Genomic DNA, 20,102 nt, shown 5'->3' with positions numbered 1-20,102 from the left:
GTAATGTAGAATTCTGAATCAAATTATCACGAATTTTTATATGACATGGTGGCAATGTTAAGGGGTGTCTAACACCCTTCAAATTTGTGGACGTGGCTTTGTAGACATGGTGGTGACATGGAGGTGTTCCGATGCCCCTATGGTGTGCAAGTGTGGTGGTGGGAGACATGCATACTCATGGTGGTGACAAGTGGGGCCTTAGGATTGCATTGAGATCAGTTCCTACAAGGACTCTCAAAGGAACATTTGAAGACAAGTCGGGAGTGAGCTAGGACACTGCAAAGCATGGCATTCGCTGAGATTTGTTGTGAATAGCCATTGATTAAGCAAACGTCTTGCCATGTACCGATAAACTAGAAGTAGCTGAGGGCCAATCAAGCCATCGCCTGGTAAGCAGAAGTAGCCACGCTGTTATTGCAGATGGTCTACTAGCAACTGTCCGCCGCCATCTCCGATTAATGAAAATGCGATGGTGTAGCTAGTGCAGAGTGTGAGGAGGAAGGTCGGGGGAAGACCACAATGCATTACGTGAGGAGGGGCAGCAGGCGACTGTGAATGAGGAGGTGAGGAAGAGAAGAGAGCTTGTCAATGCCTGTGCGAGGGGATATTAACGGAAGAGGAAGGGGGGGAGGAGGAATGTTGTTGCGCATACGAGAGAGAGAGAGAGAGAGAGAGACAACGGCTAGTTGACCCTTGGTTAACTTATCCAGCCCCTCACATTCCTCCTCCCTCCATGTGGAACATGCCCCTTTTCACATGGATGAGTTCCTTTTTGGTGCATTTGTGTGGTGGCACTTTCATGGCTGACAATTTTGAGCCATCCTATCACTTTCTTTTACGTTTCACTTTGTGCTTCAAGGATTCAACTAAAGAAGTACAACTAGAGCACCGAGAATCAACTACAAAGTATTGCATCCATCAGGAAGCTATAAAAAGAAATCTTGGGTCAAATTTTTGCAATTAAGAGCTCCTCCTAGATATAGACATAGTGATGTCCACTACAGACCCAGCTAGCTGCACTAAGTCTCTAATAACTCGGGATTGGCTGACTCAAATTAGACATGCTATAGCTCTAGAAAAATCTCTCTTTGAGCACGTTCAAATCATGTAACTCATGCATCTTTGACATTAATTTAGTATTAAATCTAGCCCAAAACAAAGAGTTGTTTTACAGTGAAATAGAGCTTACTAGTTGGCATGATCTTGTCTCAAAATACTTGAAGTTAAGGACATCATTCCCAAAGTAATGTTGGACTAAGTAGAGAGTCAAGGCCAATCCTTAGCCACCCGAATCAAAAGGAAAAGTGTCATCCCATCCATGCATTGAATTCTTGTCCACCAAGCCATAGGTATCATCATCCATGGAATCATATGCATGTACTTTTAAATCCACAAAGCATAAGTAATCGAATCAAATAGAAATTCATGGTCATGGTCATGGTCTTCCTCATGTTGATCATGATCTACATAATCTTCCTCATGTTGGTCTTCAAGTAGCTTCCCAACATAATCTTCAAAAGCTTCATAGAATGTCCCTTTAAACCCTTTATCTTCCGCTTGACTTGCATCATGATTTTCTTCAACATGACCATCTTCATCCTCTTCGTTAGAATATCTGATTACAATAGTATTTTTGCATTCTTTGCCCTACATATATCTTTGTGATTGGAGCACATTAGTTTAGCACATCTATAACATAACTCTTGAGCATGCAATTCTTTGATCTAATCACTAGTTAAGTGTCTAGCCCTAATAGCTTTAGACAAGATTTTGCCCACATCATCACTATATAATTTAGTAATAGATATGTCATACTTCTGTCCATGGCACTCATGATGATCATGTGGCTGAGAATAAAATGGACGTTGCCCATAGTCATACTATCCAAGAGAAGATGTATTATCACCATGTCTTTGTTTCCCATAAGAAACTAAGTGTGGCCCATAAGCATTAGCATGCTATCCATATACATTTCCATACTACTCATATACATTTACATGCTGTTGTGTCCATGTGCATACTACCGCCCATGACCATGCTGCCCATGGGAATTTGCATATTCATTTCATGCATGCAACTACTCATAATATGTATCACCATCATACGCATTTTGATGATGACCATAAGTACATACATATTGTGCTAATAATACTCATCATGCTACTGATAATACTCATGGTTATAACAATCCATGCCTGATGGAAGTCTTGCTCTGTTCTCTAACTCAATCCTCTTATAGGCAACTAACTAATCAACTAAAGCTGCAAGGTTATCAATTTTAGCATGTTTTGAAGCCCTTTATCCTTCAATCAATGAATCGCAACTTTTTGGTTTGATTATTCCCTTTATGGGTCTGTAAAGTCTCAATCTTTGCAACACCTTCTATTTCATCAATATATTAAGCATACAAATTGATACCACATCTACCTAAAGAGCTTTCTTCAATTGTGGTTTCATGATCAGGTCAAGTGCCTACAATTCAGATCATACATATCCTGGGCAAGCAAATATACCCTTCGTCTCATTCAATACTATGGGACATGCTCCGTATGATTGTTCCATGATAAAGTCTCCTATTTTAATGCATGTTTTGGGAGAAAGACCAAGAGCTTCTACTTCAACAATGACCATACAACCACAAGCACATGCATTTACTACAACTATAAACAATTTACATCCTAATGGTATTTTTGACCTGTACTAATGAACAATACTTCCTCTATTGCTAATAAAAAAACTCCCTAAAAATGTGATAGTGATTAGAGCATTATGACATTTCAATACCATGGCACCAAAGTTTGCAAGGGTTGGTGACCAAAAGTTAAGTACCTTAATTACTTAGGTCAAACAAAGCAAGCATAAGGACTAACTTAGAGTCTACGAAAACCATCATTGAGAGTAATGGTTGATCTTATAGGAAGTTAGATCCAAAATTGTGCAATTTGGTCAATAAGGACTTAATCGAAATCTTTCTATCAACAATGCAAAGGAAAATGCATGCTTATAAAGCATGCAAGGCTTAATCAAGACATGAGGCAAGAACATTGTGAAGAAGGATTAAGAGAATGGCAAGGCAAAGGTAAATAAAACCTTACAAAAGTATGAATAGCAATATAAAGCCCAAAAACATTTCAACTATTCATTTATTCTCCTACTCTTCATCACAGCATCAATCACCATGCAAAAACATTGAAGAAGATGACTTGGATAAGGAGGAGATGCCGAGATGATTAGTCAATTGCATTGATAAAGAGGGGGAGGTTCCCATTGGCATCATCATCATCATCTTGCCCTTGAAAGAGAGAGAGAGAGAGGATAAGTCGTTTGATCTAATCACCATGCCAATTGAAAGAGAGGTAGATAGACAATAAACTCATCAAGCCACCCTCAACTAGGGATGAGAGAGAGATGATCACCATGAAAAGATATGAAGAATCTCTCTCTCTCTCTCTCTCTCTCTCTCTCTCTCTCTCTCTCTCTCTCTCTCTCTCTCTCTCTCTCTCTCTCTCTCTCTCTCTCTCTCTCTCTCTCTCTCTCTCTCTCTCTCTCTCGTGAGAATGCATGGATCTTGAGCATGGCTGCAGCTATGGAGGTTGAAAAGTGATAACTAGAATCATTGCAACATGGACAGATGACAGTAATTGTTACTTGAGTGAATTAGGTTCCAAGATTGAATGCTTGGACTCATAAACACAATCTCAAGTAGGATGTGACAATGACACAGAGTGTAGTACAAAGTACCATAACATTCTTCTCAAAAAGTGAACCAAGTACATGCCTTTATAGCTTTCCAACTTCTCCACTATTCTCACTATGCATATGGGATTCAGGACATCTCTTCCTGGAGCATACATAATTTGTTATTTCTCAACACCTCCCCTCAAATGATGAGTCTCTACCCTTGCTGGCTTTTGCCCCCCATGCATGTAAACATGAACCAAGAGACTAGCTCTTTGATAGCCTAGTCAAGTTAAGGCTTGAAACTTTACATTCTTGGTAGAGTTTTTACATCCACTATGGGAATAAAATTCCTTAGAACAATCTGTCAGAGTTGTTGATGGTAACGGAAGCATCTTCTTCTTCTTCTTCATTCATGAATTGACTTTGATGGTGGTCATTCTACATCTACTTTGCTCTTTTCTTATGAAAGCATTCACTAGCAATATGGCCAGTCTTACCACAGTAATGGCATATCATCCAACCTTTGTTGTCAATGTTGAATCCTTGACCTCTTCCTTTGGGTCCATCAGCTCCTTTGGTGTATAAGAGATTTTCCCTTGGACTGGTTTCTTTTACATCTTTGCTTTTAAGTTTACTTTCTCCATCAAGTAGTGAGTGCTCAATGTCTTTGAGTGAGAGACTAGGAACATTACTTAGTGTTGCAACAAGGTTCTCATATGGTTCATGATTAACACTTGCAAGTAGCACTATTATTGTGTCATCTTCATCAATGTTCTTTTTAAGAGTTGCTAGCTAAGTTTTAAGGCTCTTGAACTTATTGATGTGTACATTCATAGATGAATTGTCTTTTACATCTAACTTATAAAACTGCATAAGTAATTTTACCTTTGAGTTCTTTGCTTGTGTACCAAAGATCTTGACAAGTTCTTCCCATACCTTCTTTGCATCCTTGATCCAGAGATGTGATGTAGTACATCATTTGATAGACCCCATGCAATAATACCGAGAGTTTTGTTGTTCATCTTCTTCCATGCCTTTGTTTTAGGCTGGTCTTCTCCAACATCTTCCTCTTTAGCATTGTCATTTGCATCATCTTTCTCAAAGAGATCCCAGAGGTCTTTCCTCATGAGATGGTACATGATTTTTTTCTTCCATGCATGAAAGCCCTCACCATTGAACTTTACTATTTGCACAAGCTCTATCATGCTTATCAGCTTCAAACAACCAGCAAGGCAAAAAATTGTTGGTCAATGTGTCAAGAGACACAAGAAGATCAATGTCAAATTACACTAGTTGAGTATCAATGGATACTATTCTTGAGTTTAGTGATGGAGGTCAATGCTTGATCTGCCTCTTGCTTGCTGATTTGATGTGATGGTTTGCCAGGAAACTCAAATCAGAGTGGTAGTAGTTTGTCAAGAGTGAGAATTTCAAGTTTTTTATGAGCTTGAAGCTCAAGGCTATGGAGTCCTGCACTAGGGTTTCACTAGGTGGACTGGTTTTTCTTTCATTGCAGCTCGAGGAGATGATAATCTAACAAAATATTTGGTGAGAAGGAAGCTTAGAAGATAGGCTTCAAAAGCCCTAAGGTCTTAGGGTCATATGTGCCACGTGTAGATGGCGGGAGCTCTACGACCAGTAAACAACACATTCTGGGCAACAAGCTACAATTCTTACAATGCCACGTGCAGGTGCGAACAATGTTGTGATGTGAGGTGCTAGGGAGGAGTGCAAGGAGTTGAGGGAAGAAACTCCAAAATGATGCTAGTGAAGATATGGCTTAGTTTGTTCTCCTTGAGTCCTCCAACAGGGATCAATACAGACTGGCTATGGCAAACCAAAGGAATAGAGTGAAAAAGGAGTAAGAAATGAAGTCATGTGTTTGTACTAAGTTTTCCAGAGGTCGTGAGAGACTAAGAGAGCAGTGAGGAGAGTTAGCCTATGCTTCCCATGGCTCTCATACCATGTGAGAATGCATGGATCTTGAGCATGGCTGCAGCTATGGAGGTTGAAAAGTGATAACTAGAATCATTGCAACATGGACAGATGACACTAACTACTACTTTAGTGAATTAGGTTCCAAGATTGAATGTTTGGACTCATAAACACAATCTCAAGTAGGATGTGACAATGACACAAAGTGTAGTACAAAGTACCATAACATTCTTCTCAAAAAGTGAACCAAGTACATGCCTTTATAGCTTTCCAACTTCTCCAGTATTCTCACTGTGCATATGGGATTCAAGACATCTCTTCATGGAGCATACATCATTTGTGTTATATATATATATATATATATACTAACTACTACTTTAGTGAATTAGGTTCCAAGATTGAATGTTTGGACTCATAAACACAATCTCAAGTAGGATGTGACAATGACACAAAGTGTAGTACAAAGTACCATAACATTCTTCTCAAAAAGTGAACCAAGTACATGCCTTTATAGCTTTCCAACTTCTCCAGTATTCTCACTGTGCATATGGGATTCAAGACATCTCTTCATGGAGCATACATCATTTGTGTTATATATATATATATATATATATATATCTCTCTCTCTCTCTCTCTCTCTCTCTCTCTCTCTCTCTCTCTCTCTCTCTCTCTCTCTCTCTCTCTCATGCGCATCAATCTCAATTATCACAAATCCCATCACTAAATGCTATATAAGTAGCGTTTGAGCAAAGATTGAGGTTTGATCCTTCATTCACGTCTTCAAATCAAATAGAGAGAGAGAGAGAGAGAGAGAGAGAAGAGAACATGGAGATGAAGGATTGCAAAGGTACAATCTGATCAGAGCTCCACCTTATCTTTCCCATCAAGTGTGTCCTCTTTGTTAGAAGAAGAAAACACATAGCAGAATAATGAAAGGCACAAGATCAATGAAAGAAACAATGCACAAGATATAAACCAAGAATAGGAATCTACTATGACAAGAGCACAATGGTTGAGTACCTACTCACATACTCCACAAGCTCCCTCTCTCCACATCAAGAATTTGCAAGTATTGTAACCACACTCCCTCCTTTCATAGTTAATAAAAAATAAAGGAGTTGTCCTACCATAAAATAGACTGGTCAATTACCAAATAAAGAATAAAGAGAGTGCCAATAAATTAGGTAATGAGTGCTCGTGAACCTATGATATGACCACTTTTAAGACTCTCCATGGTTCTATTTAGCTTGTACAACCATCCTCTATTTTTTCCCTATCTATAGCAATCCATCATATCATGGATAGGGCTTTCTATTTTCCATACATAGACCCACGCTATCAAGCTCACTTATCTATAGTTGAGACCTATTAAATTATTCATCCCAAACCTTCTTATCAATCCTCCTTTCCATGTATTCCCGATCTCTTTAATATCATCCATAAATTTAAGAAGATTCTCTATTCCCAAAATACCTTGAAGATAGATTATACTCATCAAGTGTCAATTTTGATCATCCCAAGCATCATCCCAATTTCTACTCTTTTCATAACCATCTATCAAGTTTTATTTGTCAAGCCAAGTACCCTTCTTAGCCTTGTCAAAATCCACTTCAATTCTCATACAAACTAGGGAGCTCTACAAGTATTAAGGAGCTAAGCAAGAAGCACATGTGGAAGAGTTTGTGTGTTCATGATGGCTTGGCTTCTAAGAGAAGAAGCACTAGAATTCGACAAGAGATCACATAAGCAAACAAGGTTCCACCCAAATCGACACAAGGTCAAGTGCCCCTTATGGCATCTAAATTATACATGGTTCGTTACAAAATAATTAAGGTAGAGAAATAATAGAAGGGTCAAATTAGAGATTAACTACTAGCCTTGGGATATTCTTACAATTACATCCGATTAGAGTAACCGAACAACAAAAAGGTAGGTTGTCTAGTTTGCAAAGAGCATTCCCTCTCCCATGATGGAGCCTAGTCCATACTTAGAATACAATTTGAACTATTAGGTTCAAGCATACGAATGAAGGAATGGTTATGGATTGCATGGTAAGGAAACCCAATCCTTTATGACTATGAAAATTGAATAACCATTAGAATTAATGCTCTAATTCTTTGTCAGAAAAAAACTCGTATAACAAATATATATTATAAATTATCATGTAAGTATGTTGTACCTAAGAACAATGAAGAAGGATAGGCCTAACTAGGTTAAGTTGATCTTGAGGATTGTTCTTGAAAATTCATTTTGTTAGTGAATTGGGCTAGTAGGATATTATCTTCTTTATAGGATCCAAGATGAAATTGTATAAAGGAATATCAAGTCTACAAACTAGGAAGACTTTCTTCTGAATTCCATCACAAGGGAAAGACTTTTAGATGGATAATACTTAATTTAGATTGGGAATTAGGGCATGAGATTGAAATAAGACCCTAGACCTCAAAAAGGCGAGAGCTTTCAAACAAATACTTCAAGAGAATATCTAGAGCAATTAAGGTAGCCATGAGGATTCCAAGGATTGATTTCCTCCTATAAGTGGAATAGGCTAAAGGCCTACCCCAAATTCACGACTTCTAGGAAGTTGAACAAAACCCCATGCTATAGGGGCAAAGCACTTAGATAAATTCTATGCATGGAATTATATTACAAGAATAGCTTGATGTGTTGGAAAGGACTGTTTGATTGTTTGTATATCCCAAGTCATGTTGTGCCAACGCAAGTTGATTCTTGACTTCCCAAGGTCCATTGCCCCTAGGCTTGTTAACCAAAAAGAGAAAAGACCTGTAATTTTTTAGAAAGAAAGGTTGTTGTAAAATGCAATTGGATGTTTCATTAAATTTGACTTTAGCTTGAAGGAAACAATCCAAAATGTCCATAATCATAGAAAGTAAGAGGTGTTGCACTTTTGGCACTAAAAATACTTTAATTACCAAACCAATCATTGTGTTGATGATATCTCATGTTTGCATTGAAGCATCTAATGCAACAACTAATAGAAAATTTTAATTTGATGCATGTACTACTTACATCATGCATGCTTGTTGAAATACATGACAATCTTTGATGACCAATATGTAGCTCTCCTTTCGCAAGGGTCTTGTACGAGATACTTCAACAATAGTTGTGCTATATTATAGTGATAAGTATTATACAATAATAGTTACATGCATGGCTTATTTAACAACTTTGATAGATGTGAAGGGAGTGAGAACAATCCTCCACACAATGAGAAGCCTTTCTTATGTCCATATATCTACCAAAAGAAGTTTGGAAACATTCATGGCATTTGATCACAATGCACTTTATTCACATACAAGATATGTGGAGTCTAATTCAATACATTAAAAAGGCTTCCTTAAGTTTATAACATATTCAATCTTCACGTGCACTTTCAAAAAGATTTTGAGGGATGCTTGTAGTTTGTGATGACTAAGGTCTAGAAACTTTTGATGAGCACAATTTACTACCTTCTATGCTACTAGGGTCAGCAACACCTTCCATTCTATAATACTAAAATCATAATAAGATATATGGAACCTATACAATATCTTAATTCAAATGAAAATATGAGCATAATAATTACTCAAGAATTTTTCACTAAATCTAAAATTTAAGCACCAAATTATATTTTACTCTTCTTATGAGGCATCAAATTCAAATGGCTTCCATGAATAAGCAAACCTACTAAAAATTGACTATTTTTAGTCTCAATTTATAATACCAACACTAATCTCTAGAAGACTATATCTAGACACTACTAGTAATATAAAAGATAAAGTTATTTCAAACACTATCAAAGACGAACATTTACTCGCAGAGCACACGTGTGATCACCTATTTTCATTGAGCACATTTGTTTTCCATCATAGGACTTAATGCGAGAAAAATGTATATGATTTTATTCTATTGCGCTAAATTTTGAGCATTTGTGTATAGTTAGAGGAGCACCTGGAAGCACAGTGGGTCCACATCCTAACCCATAGATCCTAGAATCTTCCAATAACTTGCCATCAAACTCACTAACCCCTAAGTTATTCTCAAGATGAGAACATATTGCTTCCTCTAAGGGGGAGAGAATGTAATGTCCCAATCTAAACAAGGACCCTAATACTTGACCTTAAGGGCTTCAAGAGGTAAGAAAAGACCTTAATGATAATAGCAACCTTATTAAAAATATATAATTAATAAATGAGAAGATTAATGTGATGAATGTTTTGTGGTAGCAACACTATGGATGTGATGAATGTTTTGTGATGGGATGAGTAGATCAACTGGAATAATTAGAATAAGATAATAAGTGATGGGTTGTCATTGCTTCCCTTTAACCCTTAATGTGTTGCTTTGCATAATCTCCTCAATAAACATATTCTTTGGATGTATTTAAGCTTTAATTTTTTTAAAGTCTTATTAATTTCTTTTATTGACTATCTCAACCACACAAATTTTACATGGAAGTGCAACAATGTGCTTTCCTTATGTCCATTTAATTTTGTGCATGCACAAAATGATATTTGTGTATGCATGTGCAAGCACACACGTCTTTTTGTATGTCTATGCATACACACGCATGTATTGAGTGTGCATGTGTGTGTGTATGCGCACACGCACACGTGCATGTGCATGCGCGCGCGCGCGCGTGTGTGTGTGTGTGTGTGTGTGTGTGTGTGTGTGTGTGTGTGTGTGTGTGTGTGCGCGCGCGCGCGCGCGCATGTTACCAACTATGACTTTTGAAACATGACTTGTATTCATGCACTTAAAAGTTATATTATTCACATGTATGTATGCTTGCATGGAGTTGTTAATGGTATGGTTTCTTACTTCCAAAAGTAAAACCACACTTGATGCAATAGACAAGTAACTAAGAGAACTAGACTAATTAAACATCAATTCTTCCCAATCATATGACAACTAATTCAAGATGTAACCATTAGCCACAAATCTTCTTGAAGCCAAATGTGAGCACTATTTGCCCAACATTCTCAACATTAGGGCAAGTAGCCCAACGCTTCAAGGTTGTTACATAAGGATACTAAATAACCATGCATTAACAAGGTTATCTTGCCTAGAAAATTCTCAAAGTAAACAACCACTACATTTGGTGGGTCTATTATTTTGTAAAAATATAATCCACCAGTGTAGAATAGTACTCAGTTGGCCTACTATTCCATTGCAAAGGCTTGCGAGCAATCCTAGAAGCGTAGTGAGCATCGATAAATACAAGTCACCACATTAGATTCTAGCCTACTATGGTAACACTAACCCACCCAAATATACTAGCATGATTCTTAACAAGAACACACTCGATACTACTAGTATGTCACTACTAAGATACTAACACCATAGTTCAAGTATACATGTATAGAGATTTGTAAATACACGAGTAAGAAGTATGAGTGCTTCAATGGCATTTTTGACCCTCTCATCGATCCCACAAAGTACCAACTCTCCAATCACCTTTTTCATAGAAACCACAATAGCAACATAAGGCACTCTTCCAAGCACTATAACAATGCTTCTAACCTCATTTTCAAACTACAAAGCATTCAATAAGCAAGAAATCCTCTTATGCAAAACCTATAAACCAAGGAAGGAAATATACAAGGTTTCCTTTGTTGCCCACAAGATAGGATAATATCCTCTCTCTCTCTCTCTCTCTCTCTCTCATTTTGAGACTTCAACAAAACATGGCAGACACCTTTCCCCATAATGTTATGGGAAACTAGAGAATAACGTGCATGAAAGGTACTACAAAACAATCTATTGAATTCATCCTCTCTAGGCACTCTAACCATGAAATAAAGTAAAACTCCAACTATTTCCAAATCACAATATCTAGCACAAAAAGCTTTGATAAAAAGTGTAACATTAGCCTTAAAAGGACTTCTTGTCTTTCTCACATAAGATCTTGCTCTGTGAACCATCTATTGAGTTCATCCTCTCTAGGCACTCGCCCATGAAATAGAACAAAACTCCAAATGTTTCCAAATCATAGTACCTAGTACAAAAAGCTTTGAGAGAAAGTATGACATTAGACTCAAGGATCTTGTCTTTCACATATAAGACCTTGCTTTGTTAACCTTCAACAAGCCCAAGATCATGGCTATCAACGCAAATGAGAGATGAGAGCGGGTAGAGAACACATAATGGAGTAACATTAAACAACTGTGCTTCACAATGTATTTAGCAAAGTACATTGCACTCAACAAACTTCCATGAAATAACGAAGCCAACTTTACTTAATTTGGGGTGATTATAAAAAGAGCGAATCAGTATAGATTGGGCAAGGGTTGCCACTAAAGATCAAGACACCTTGTATGTTGGTGATCAAAGTATCATATCACATCTTGCATTGTATAATGCATGTTAAGTAGGTTCCTCATTCAAGGAAAATATTGCACGCGGTTTTTTTCTTTGTGCTCTCAAGGTTGCATTGAATATTCATGGGGAAAATTAGATTACTGCATTCAAGGTTGCATTGAATACTCCTGGGGAAAATTGGATTACTTATTGACACGCACGCACACGTGGTTGATAGTGAATAGCTCCAACTGAAATGAACTAAATACTAGCATGCAAATCATTATTGTACAATGGCTTTCTAAAATGAGAATGGTGCAAATAGTAGCATGGCTCACAGCAAAAATGATGAGCATTACTTTCTACCTGCAAACAATATAGTTTCTCTATACAAGCATTACTTTCTACCTGCAAACAATGTAGTAGAGGAAAGTCCACCTCTACAAGCGTTACTTTCTACCTACAAACAATATAGTTTCCCATTGATCATCAAAGTTTCAAAAAATTTTAAGCTATAAACATACTATTATTCTTGTCTGTGTAGACATTCATGTATTTACCAATCATAGTTGTAGTGGATAGTTTTGTTGATAGTATACCAGACATGTATGCGAAAACAAACACAACATAATTGCAACTCCATGTGGCAGATGCTTTAGCTGTGGACTGCATACCTTTGACAGCAAGAAATGGACAAACACAATGTCATCCTACATTTACTTTTGTCTTTGGATGTGAACGCATCTATTTAATGATCGCAAACAGGGTTGCACAATAGATTGTAGTATGGAACTTTGAATGGCACTGTAAATAAAATATATCAAAATGGTGTAAATCGTTTTCCAACCACCCAATGACAAGTCTCTCAAACAGGTTTGTTTAATAACCACATAGACAGGCCATGTTATCCCACAAGGGTATTGTACTTCTCACTGTAGTACATATGACAGACCTTCTTGTCTACACTTTGATGTGCATAAAAACATGGTCAGAGTGTGCATACACTGCTTTGACTTCATTAGTTATAGATCAACGTGCGGACACGCTTCTGACTCCGTTAGACATAGATTGACATGCCCTTTTTAAATTTGCCTCAACAGAATGCAAGATAGTATCAAGCATCCACATCAAGCACATGGACATGCTGAAGCCCAAATCACAGCACAAAAGAGCATTGTCCAATGGTAACAGATTCCCAAGCATGATCATATCTTTCAATAAGGTGTTATTCAAATATCTAAATTAAAAACATAGCTGACTTTGAGTAGATTCCTCAACCAAACATGAAAAATTTTGGTTGGGCTTTTTTGTTCTGTAAACACAGTGAAACTTGAAAAAGGTGATTCCAAAAGACTTCCCATCACTGTTGTTGTTGTGAAGGAGCTCGCCTCTTCAAAATCAAACTAAAACTGCGCACCAAGCCTTTGGAGCTTAGTCATCTATACCAAATGCCACAAAAACAAATGCTTATGCGTGCACCAATCCACACACACAACAAGCTTGACATCAGGTTAGTCAAGCTATAACAACAAAAGCTAAGGTTCCTAAAACCTTAGAATCTAAAAGCAGGGATACTCCAAACTGGTTTCATACTGATGTCAAAAATAGCATAGAAGTGAGAATGAACTTACACGTGCATAAGTCTTGCATGTCTTCAGATATCTTAAGGCATCTCCCTTGTGCAGAAAGCCAAGGAGCTGTTACCCTTTAGATGTTTCGCCTCTTCATCTTTTGTAAAGGGATTTTGTAGTTTGTATATTTCTCCCAGTGGTAATGATCAATGAGGTTCCTTTTAACCAAATTCCTCTTCTTGGAATAAAAAGCACACTGAAGTTCTCTATCTATTTGAGCTGTAAGTGCACAACAAATCTCATGTAAACAAGAAGGGTGGATGATTGCGCTGCCATGGGTTATGACATTAGCAGTGTAACATCCAAAGGCATACAAAGTGTTGACTTGATGTCCATTTGGTACAAAGATTACTAACACACACATTTATTTCCCAAACAGATTCAAGCTTCTCCCCAGGTCCATCCAGAATTTTGAATGCAGCTAAGGACAGCCTTGAGATCAGCCTTGAGATCACCAGAAATTCAGACTCCCTCTGCATACAGAGCTGTATTCATGTAGACCTTTCAACTCAATCCACCAAAAGGAACCACTAACAAAATCAAAAGCAGGGACTACAAAAGCCACCTGCAAATAGACAATTCATATTCTCTACTGTCTCCCATCAGTTAGTCTGAGTTCCCGTGTTGGTTATATACAAAATATCATACAGAGACTTTTCATAACCTACTCACTCACTTTACTCTCATCACTGCTGGAAGGGTTCATCTAGAGCCAACCAACAAAACTAGCAGGTACAAAAATGAAGTGTCAATAGCCTTTGTTTCCACGAATGCGCGACCGCATATCCACCTGCCCACAAAAGTTCACTGGTCAATCACAATTCAATTTGCAACCATGAAGCTGTTGTTCCAAACTTGAGACAACACGTTCTGCACCAAAGTTACATGACCACAGTATCTCACCTCTCAATACTCCATGCATTACGCAAGATCCACAGAAACAAATACTCATCAAGAAAAAGAGTTTATGACCATCCATAGGCACTAAATTAAAAAATGCAACCTTCCTAAGCTAGAAATGGTTCAGGATGCTGCCAACACACAATTTAGACCTGCTTATTACAGTAATAGAATCCACAACTGATCGTGTCACAACCATGATATGTTGGCACACCAATTATACTGAAATCAGCAACTGCATTGCTTATGATCATAGCTTCAGCTGATGACTTTCTAGGCACACTTGAGGCTGAGAATAACTAAACTGCAGGCTAAACTGCCTTTGATGCAAGCCAAACCTTCTGTGATGCACAGAAATGCCAGATGGCATTCAGAACTACAGCCAACTGTTAAAAGATCCACAAACTACAAACAGTCCCAGTGACTTATGAAAAAGTACAACAGTGACTGCATAGTGCATACTAATGATAAAAGAACTGAGATCATGATTGGGTGGTTTCACGTGCCAACATTCAAACATGGGGTAATCTCTTATTGATGAATAAGAAATACCTCAGAAAAACCATGGCACAGTCCTGACAAAAGCCACAGCTGCCAAGATTTGGCTAAATACATATGAACAAGCACACTCATTCAAGTGCACTTCATGGTGTCAGTGTGGGACCAGTGATGTGATCATGTGTGCAACAGCAGCATGACATGGGGTCATTAGAAGTTTGAGATTTTAAGATTATGCTGCAACACAATTAAAAGTCAGCTAGTGTGAAACACTGGCCTATTTAAGACAGCTGAAGAGATTGTGGGTGATCATTGTGATAGGCAAGAAGCATCATTGGCAAGTCATCAACAATATCATTTTCTTTACTAACAGAAATGATCTGATCTGGATTGATCGAGATCATTTCCTGGGTGAATCTAAGTAAGATCATGGATGCAGGGTGGCATGTGGCTTGACCCTTGGGAAGCGCAAGCTGTGTATCTATGACTCAGCAAGACCAAGAAAGGCTGATTGTGACTGATTGACGGTGGATTGGGCATGGACGTGCTCTGCAGACAGTGTGGAGTGCGCCATATAGCATGCAGGGCTGGAGCACAGCCTGGATACACCATCGGTAGCCATACCTTGTGCACATCCATATTACGGCTGTAATACAAGATTTAAGGATCATTTTCGCCTTTGGGTCCTTTTATCTTTACTAAGTTGCGCATTTAGGACACTGGTGTCTTACAATTGGTGTGAAAATTAACTCTTGACAACCGTGCAAAGAAGCGATTGGAGTCGCAAGATTCCAAAAACTTTCATTTATTTTCTACAGCACTAGTGCAAGGGTTTTTTGACCACGAAGGGTTAGCAAAAAGAGCTCATGATCCAAGTGGAGGTAGCATGCATGGAAGCAAATGCTGTTGAATCAGAGATAGTAGCTATCAGCTCGGCACAAAGTGTAGATAGTAGAGAGAGTGTGTGGTCACTACACAACTTTAGTAGTTCCAATGTGTGTAAGACGAAGTACAAAAGTACAACCCTTAGACTTTAGGGTTGTGTAAGTACCTTGAGGTGCATTCACACACAAAACTGTGTAATGTGTGATAAGTGACCGAGCTGTGTAATATAAATACACAAATAAATCATAATATGACTAGGGGGAAAAACCTCTCTTACAGAGAGTAAAAAGTGCCCCAGTGTCCTACTACGGATCACTGACACTCCTTTGTGAGTGTAGGCGTGAGTAAAACCCAACAAACCTCCCTAGAGTGAAAAGTGATCAGCATACAAGGATCATGCACCAAAGGAGATCAAATTTAAAGAAATTGAGAAACACTTCAAATTTGTGGCAAGGAAGAGCTTTGGTGAAGATGTCTACCACATTGTTGTTGGTAGGATAGTAAACAAGGCTGATATCCCATGCATGTAGCTTCTCTCTGACAAAGTGATAATGTATCTCTGTGTTTCATGTGTGCATGAAACACTGGGTTCCATGCCACTACAACAACACTCTAACTGTCAGTAAACAAAGGAGTAGGCTCCGTGACAGATACATCAAGATCAGCCAACAAACGTCTCAACCATACACATTCAACTATAGTAGTGAAAGCTACCTTGTATTCAGCTTCACAAGACGATGTGGCAACAGTGGATTATTTCTTGCTAAGCCAAGAAATGCAAGAAGAGCCAAGAAAGAAACAATTTCCGCTTGTAGAGTGACGAGAATCAAAATCCCCAGCCCAATTGGAATCACTGTGAGCATGTAACTACAACGGCCCCCCCTTGGCATAAAGCAATCCAAGAGTCCTAGTGCCTTGCAAGTAACAAAAAACATGCTTCACAACTTGCCAATGTGACATGCATAGGCTGTGCATATATCTACTCAGGATTGAAATTGCAAACTGAATATTTGGCCTTGTGTTACATAAATAAATGAGACATCCAACTGCTAGAGCATGTATATGAATGTCAAACATGTCACTGTCATCATGCAAAGACATCTTAAGTCTACTCTCTATTGGTGTACTTACTAGCTTGCAATCCTGAAAGCCAAATCTCTCAAGGAGTTTATTAATATATCTAGACTATGACAATCCAATGCCTCTAATATCATGAATAAACCAAATGCCCAAATAGTAATGCAAAAACCCCAAATCTAACATTTCAAAAGTTTGCCGCAATTTTTTCTTAAATGTTGAAATCTGATCAGCATGTGTCCCTATGAGCAAAAGGTCATCCACATAAAGACAACTGACCAATAAGGATCCCCTCTCTTTACATACGTAAAGAGTAGTCTCTGATGGGTTGTTAATGAACCCTTGGTTGAGTAAGAAGGCATCAATTTTGGCATACCAAACTCCTGGAGCTTGCGGCATACCAAGTGTTCGGATCCTTCAACTGCAAATCCCATGGGCTGTTGTATATATACTTCTTACTAAAGTTCCCTATGTAAAAATGCATTTTTAATGTCAAGCTGATGCACAATCCAACCATAATGGGCAGCCAATGCAACCATACACCTAATAGTAGTCTTACAAGATGTAGAAGCGAATGTCTCCTCATAATCAATGCCGTTCTTTTGCACATAGCCTTTTGCCACTAGCCTAGCCTTGTACCTATCAATGGATCCATCCACTTTTCATTTCAACTTATAGACCCATTTAGTACCAATGGCTTTCTTTCCAACGGGCAATGTAACTAAATCCAATGTTTGATTCTTCATGATAGAATCAAATTCAGCTTGCATTGCTACCATCCAATGTACACTTTGTTGTGCATCCTCAAAAGAATCAAGCTCGTCATCATCAAGTGTGTTTGTTGCCGTAACAGACTCCATAGTATTAGAATGATCATGCAAATGTGTTTGTCTTCGAGTACAACCAACAAGAGGAGCATCCAAATGACTGTCTTGTAGAGTCTACAAGTACCATCTAGGTATTTGTCTAGCCTCCTAATTATGTACATGCTCTTGATGAAACTGAAGTTCAACATCTTGCTGAATATTCATATCAGCCATAGGCTGAATTTCTGCATTATTTAATGGAGCAGTTGACTGAACATTTTGTTCATTTAATAAAGCTCCAAACGTATCACTGAAAGAAATAGGCAGCAGCCCTTCAAACACACCATTTGCAGCCTGATATGTGTCATAACTAACAAGAGATAATTCTGATTTTTCATCAAAAATCGCATCTCTACTGACAAATGAAGCTCCAAATGTACCACCAAAAGAAATAGGTAGCAGCCCTTCAAACACATCGTTTGCAGCCTGATATGTGTCATAACTAGCAAGAGATAATTCTGATTTTTCATCAAAAATCACATCTCTACTAAAAAAAACTTTCTTAGAAACAGGATCATACAAACTGTACCCTTTGCTTTCACTACTGTACCCCATAAATATGCACTTGACAATCTTATTGTCCAACTTTTTTCTCAATACTGTGGGAATACAAGCATGTGCAAGACACCCAAAAGTACGAAAGTGACCAACTGAAGGTTTACAGCTGTTCCAAGCCTCAAAAGGCGTTAAATTTTTCAATGCCTTAATAGGGCACCTATTCAAAATGTGACAAGCACACATAACTACTTCCATCCAAAATCCATGTGGCAATTTCGTAGCTTTCAATATACGTCTGGCCATCTCCATGAGTAACCGGTTCTTTCTTTCTACAACCCCATTTTGCTATGGAGTATATGCAGTAGTATACTAATGTGCAATACCTTATTGCTACAAAAAATTATTTAGCGAGGAAGACATATATTTCCCCGCTCGATCCAAACGAAGAGTCTTAATCTAATATCCAAATTGATTTTTCACAAGTGCAATAAAAGCTAAAAATGCATCATACACTTCTAACTTTTTCACCAATGAATAAACCCAACAAAAACGAGTAAAGTCATCAATGAAGGTGACGAAACAATAACATCCACCCAATGACTTTGCACAATCTGCAACCTAGCTATAGCTTTAAAAGCAACATCATTAGGAAAAGAAAAACGATGCATTTTTCCTAAAATGCATCCCTCACAAATGTGCTCAAAAATAGGCCTCTACAAGAGAGGTAAGCCTTTCAATATCTGAGTACGTTGCATAAGCATCAAACTGCCATACCTATGACATAGCAAGAGTAATAGTAGATACCAAATAAATTGACTAAAGCACCGAATGAGCATCAACTCATAAAGTCCATGACATAATGTGCCAGCCAATACCAAGTCAAGAATTCATTATCCCTAACCATGCATTTATCATCATCAAATGTGACTTGCAATACACATTTTGCTAAAGAAGAAATGGACAGCAAATTCTTCTTTATCCCTAGCACATATAATGCATCTTGCAAATGGAGAGTAGACTCATCAATGGCTTTCAAGAAAATCTCTCCAACACCTCTAACAAGATAAGATGCATTGTTAGCACATTGCACTAATTTGCCAACAAGAGCTGCAACAATAGAGATAAACCAATCACTATGAGATGTAATATGCTTAGAAGCACCACTGTCAAAGAATCAAGTGCTAGCATCCTCTATAGAGCTGAATGCTCTATCTGCCTAAGAAAAATCATAACTGCAAGTGTAAAAACAGTAGTCACAGTCAATTACGATTGACACAGACCTTGTAGCAGTAGCAGTAGCAAGTACACCTGAAATAGACATCCCAAACTCCTTTTTTTCCTTCGCAATGAGTTTCTTACATTCTGTGATGTAATGACCTAGTTTTTTACAAAAATGGCACTTGCCCTTCTCGGTTTGTGTACCCCTGCTTGTTGTTCTATGAAGTTCCAAAACTTCCAAAACTCTGCAGAGCATTCATGGACTGACTCCCCTTGTCCTTTTGTCTTGCCATAAAAGCTTATTCAAAGGCTACAACATCCACCCCACTATTCTTCCTTGTTTGCTCTTCTTCCAGCAACAAACTAACCAACTGAAGAAAGAAAAGTGGTTGTGAAGAGATTCATATTGTAAGATTCAATGCCCTGTGAAAGGCCAAATAAGAAGGTGGCAAAGAATTCAAATTAGTAGAGATCATCTGAGTATTAGAATAATACTCATCTACATTCATCAACTGCTCGCCCAAGTCTTGAATTTTATTCAGATGATCCTACATAGCATCACCTTCTCAAGGTTGATGTGTACGTACTGTACATAATGTACGGCACGTATTTG

At 38.1% G+C, this 20,102-nt stretch overlaps 1 protein-coding gene across 1 annotated transcript in view; it reads right to left on the bottom strand.

Moving 5' to 3' along the window:
- Positions 1–13,998: 13,998 nt before the first annotated feature.
- Positions 13,999–20,102, bottom strand: part of LOC148010847 (cytochrome C oxidase assembly factor) — a 52,373-nt gene continuing 46,269 nt past the window's right edge. The window contains exon 3 of the mRNA XM_087672096.1: positions 13,999–14,337. Within this exon, the coding sequence (XP_087528222.1) occupies positions 14,296–14,337 (42 nt within the window). The 3' untranslated portion in view covers positions 13,999–14,295. The remainder of the gene's footprint in view (positions 14,338–20,102) is intronic.

The sequence above is a fragment of the Lygodium microphyllum genome, chromosome 29 (genome assembly GCF_053477565.2).
Source record: "Lygodium microphyllum isolate KBCC chromosome 29, Lygodium_microphyllum_v1.1.10, whole genome shotgun sequence".
Classification (NCBI taxonomy): Eukaryota; Viridiplantae; Streptophyta; class Polypodiopsida; order Schizaeales; family Lygodiaceae; genus Lygodium; species Lygodium microphyllum.
Note: the sequence above shows the minus strand (reverse complement) of the source record. Positions and strands in the feature narration are given on the sequence as shown.